This window comes from Ambystoma mexicanum, chromosome 4p, assembly GCF_040938575.1.
Source record: "Ambystoma mexicanum isolate Mex_15411 chromosome 4p, UKY_AmexF1_1, whole genome shotgun sequence".
NCBI lineage: Eukaryota > Metazoa > Chordata > Amphibia > Caudata > Ambystomatidae > Ambystoma > Ambystoma mexicanum.
Genome location: NC_090927.1, coordinates 1091952944 through 1091956825, shown reverse-complemented (window position 1 = coordinate 1091956825; position 3882 = coordinate 1091952944). Strand labels below are relative to the sequence as shown.

Genomic DNA, 3882 nt, shown 5'->3' with positions numbered 1-3882 from the left:
CTGTCATTTTTAAAGCTGCACAACTGTCACCTGTCAATTCTGCAGCTGCAAGCTGTCACCTGTCATTTTGAGTTTACTTTAAATCCGAAAGACTACCTTTATTTAATTGTCCGTATCTCTGGAACCGTTTGGGCTAGGAACGAAATTTAACTTTCATCTGAAAGCTTAGAATCTAAGCCGTAATCGCGATCCACGCACTTGCGAATTTTGCCGCGATTTGGCCTGATTTCTTTACCTGTAAAAAGATAGCAGCTTTTTGCTTTCCTGTGCTAAAAATTCGTTTGTCTCTTAATAACCATCCCTGAATCATTGCTAAAGTGAGCCTGAGCTCATCCCAAGTATCTCTCACTCACCCTGAACCTCCTAAAGGGAATTAAAAGCATTTTCAGCATATTTCTCACTTCACTGCCACCACATTCAAAGCACTTGGGCCTGTGTTTTAAAACTCATACCTGTTTTCTCTAAGCTTGCTGGGCTGGGAATTGAATTTCGTATTGTATATGATTGCATTCCTGAGAACTGTGTGCTCCTCTTTCTATCTCCTTCCATTTCTTATATTGCATAGGCTGGGAGTGAATTGTCAAAAGAAAAAGTGATCATATTACCTTTTGCTAAAATCATAACAAGTTATTTCTGTACTGCATTTTATTCCACCTTGCGTTTCCTTGAACCATATAAAGCATTCTTTCCCACCTTGTTCTTCTGTTCCTATTCATAGTTACCTCTTGCTGATTACTGCTCATATTCACAAGTGTAATATCCATTATCAATTTATTATAAAGTGTGATATATATATATTGTTTAAATTCTCAAATAAACCTTTTAATTTGCAAAACAAACCTACTTCTTGGCTCAGTGGGATCAGGGGGATTCTAAGAGGGGGGTGTTATACAAGGGTGGTCATCCAGAGTACTGAACTAGACATAAAAATACATTAATAAGGGTTTTCCTCAGCATCCCAGACTAGGCATTGACTTGGCTGTAGTGTTGATTGAATATCGCTTACAACTGGCAAATTAGAAGTATTGTATCTTCACTTTCAAAAGCCTATGTTGCACACCATCTAGGCTTGCTAGGATTTCTGGCACACCACAGCCATGCCCCAAATGTGTCGAAAGAAGTAGTAGATTTAGAACACATAGTACTTATGCTAGGTAAAGAACTTTGGGCCTGTTTAGCCCTTTGGATCCTGGTCCTCGTAGCTGGAACCTGTGCAGAGTGGTGGATTACTAGCTTCATAGGGTTTAGACAGACACAGTGGATGTGGGTTCATTATGGACTTCGCTTCTGTCTGAATAACTACAACTAGGATGCAAATAATGAGGCCATGGACATCATCTGACAAAGTGGGGTAGAGTGAATGGTGGAAGGAAGATCAGAGAATGAGGTGGGACATGAAATCATGGAGTGGGAGGTTTCCACAAGGAAGCATTGTTAGGGTGTTTGGGCCCATCACTAGTTTGTGCTGAGTAACAATTGAGTAATTTGCGGATCCTTATAAAAATGGTAGTCCGAGGACTAATCCTTTTGCAGCACCAGCCTGGGCTGTTGCACTGGCAGAGAAGTGACAATGGAGCACATGTTCCCTATTTGCCTGCAATTGCCCCTATGAGGACTCATGAAATAAAAACAAACTAAAATGCATCTCTTGTATGTACACTGCTTAGAGCTCCATTCTTATGAGGGCCTTTTTTCTCACTTGCAACAATAACAGCGATTGTGTCTCTAAGGATGGCACCATACATGCCTCCTGAAAACGAGGCACATACTCTATTATTTGCTACATGCAAACTGTTCAGGCTTGTGTGATTGCAATACATATTGCCCCCCAGTGTGTTCCTTCTTCTTGCCTCATTGATGAATACCAGACCTGGACACAGATTTCAATTGTCACTCAATGAATCCTTCCAACAATTACTCCTGGTATAAGTCCATCGAGGACGATCTTGGAGCAAACACCTCAAAGGTCACAATTGCTTTCACTGCTTTCCGAAACCAACGATAGGAAAACCCGTATATTAAGGGATTGCAACCAGAGTTTAAGTACCCAAGCCATATAAGCATATCAAAGAGGGCCGCCGGGGTTACGAAATTCAGGAGACTGTCGACCATGGTGTCGATGGTGAATGGCAACCAGCAGAGGAGGTAGATGCCCATTGCAATCCCCAAGGTCTTGGCTGCCTTCCTCTCTGTTTTTGATGCCCCGATGGGCACTGGAAAGCCACTCCTGTTGTTCATGGCTCTGATCTCTTTCACCTGTTTGTTTGCCGCGATGAATATCTTCACATAGAGGGTGATCATTAAGATGCAGGGTATAAAGAACATGGGGAAATTCACCCACCCCCAGAGCTTATTGAAGAGCAGCTGGCAACTGCCTTCACAGGGTATGTCGACCAGCAAATGGCTCAACCCCCCCTCAATCACATTACTATAGACAAAAAAAGCAGTGTAGGCAAATGGCAAACACCAAGCAACCCCTATATACATATAGGCTACTCGGATGGTGAATTTCATATGGTAGCGCAGAGGGTAGCATATAGCCCAGTAACGGTCTATTGCAACGAAGCACAGATGAAGGACGGAAGATAGAGAAAACGCAGTGTCCAAAAAGGTATGCAGTTTGCAGAAGTGATCCCCAAAATACCAACACCCCACCACAAAGCGAGCAGTACTGAAAGGCAACACTACTAAGCCCAGCAGGAGATCCGCAAGCGCCAGTGACAGGAGCAGGAGATTGGTTGGATTGTGGAGGATTTTGAAGTGGGCTATAGAAACCACCACGAGCAGATTGCCCATGACTATCAGACAAATGCCCACAGTGCAGGCAAGGTAGACCGATAGCTGGAAGCCAACGGAGTCCAGGTTTCTGAGGCAGGAGTTGTTCAGCGTCTCATAGCACAGAGGAACGGCGGGCGGAAGTAGAGCACCGATGTCCCGAGTCTCACCCATTTCAGGCGATGCTCATTTCGTGGGGATTCGTTCTGATTTCTTTATCTTTGTCACAGGGAACTAGTAGAGCAGTTTGCTTGACCTAAAATGAAAAACAAAAATGGTGAAGGAGAAAAAGAAAAATACAGCAATTAGATAACACATCTGTAGCGATATCACTTCAATGTTGCATTGGTGCCCGCTGCTCCTCTGCCTTTCTCTGTCTTTGACTGAGGATAAGACGCTGCTCACTGCCAGATTCTATGGACACCAGCCCTTTCCAGGGCGCCTAAGGACTTCTCCTCAAAATGAGCATACCAGGCGTGCACCAATACCAGAATGTTGGCATGGCCCCCATTTGATGGATACCACAAATACAAATTAGGTTTTCCACTGACTGCTCTGCGTATCAACATGCTCAAATTCTGTTTCAACCCGCAACACATAAATATCAACTGCATCAAGTCATTCATCAACCTAAGCACTCTCTATCCATCCTCTAAAACTAGAGGTCAAGCACCTCCCTGAAGTTCAATCCAATATAGGCTACATTTTCTCTCCTAGGAAACCACCGAACATGGCATGTCCAGAAACAGCTGATGGAAATTAAGCTTCAACACAACACATCAGCAAGACGATCCAAATAGGTTGGTACCTTCTTGTCCTCGTCTGCAAACTTGAGCCCTTCATCCCTGCCCTGAGTTTCAGAAAAGTTGTAGCCCTGGTCAACTTCAACCTGTCCGGTGGCAGCGCCCTGCTTGCAGAAGTCTCACGTGCCACCGTAGCCCTTCTGACAGCGGGCCAGGACGCTGCTGCATTCCTCCTCAAAGGACTATGAACCTTCACCAGAATAACCCCCATCCTCAAGGGGCTGCACTGTAAGAACCTCAGTCTTCAAGGTGCTGCACGGTCTATCCCTTTAAGCATGCACCATGTTGAAGAAAGCCTGCATCA

General features: G+C 44.4%; 1 protein-coding gene across 1 annotated transcript; it reads right to left on the bottom strand.

The window, feature by feature from the left end:
- Positions 1-1914: 1914 nt before the first annotated feature.
- On the bottom strand, positions 1915-2949 carry LOC138452904 (trace amine-associated receptor 5-like). Its single transcript, XM_069605250.1, has one exon. It carries the CDS (start codon positions 2947-2949, stop codon positions 1915-1917), a length of 1035 nt encoding a protein of 344 aa, XP_069461351.1.
- Positions 2950-3882: the final 933 nt, after the last annotated feature.

Coding starts and splice junctions, on each gene's coding strand:
- LOC138452904 (XM_069605250.1), bottom strand. CDS start 2,949: ATGGGTGAGACTCGGGACATCGGTGCTCTACTTCCGCCCGCCGTTCCT.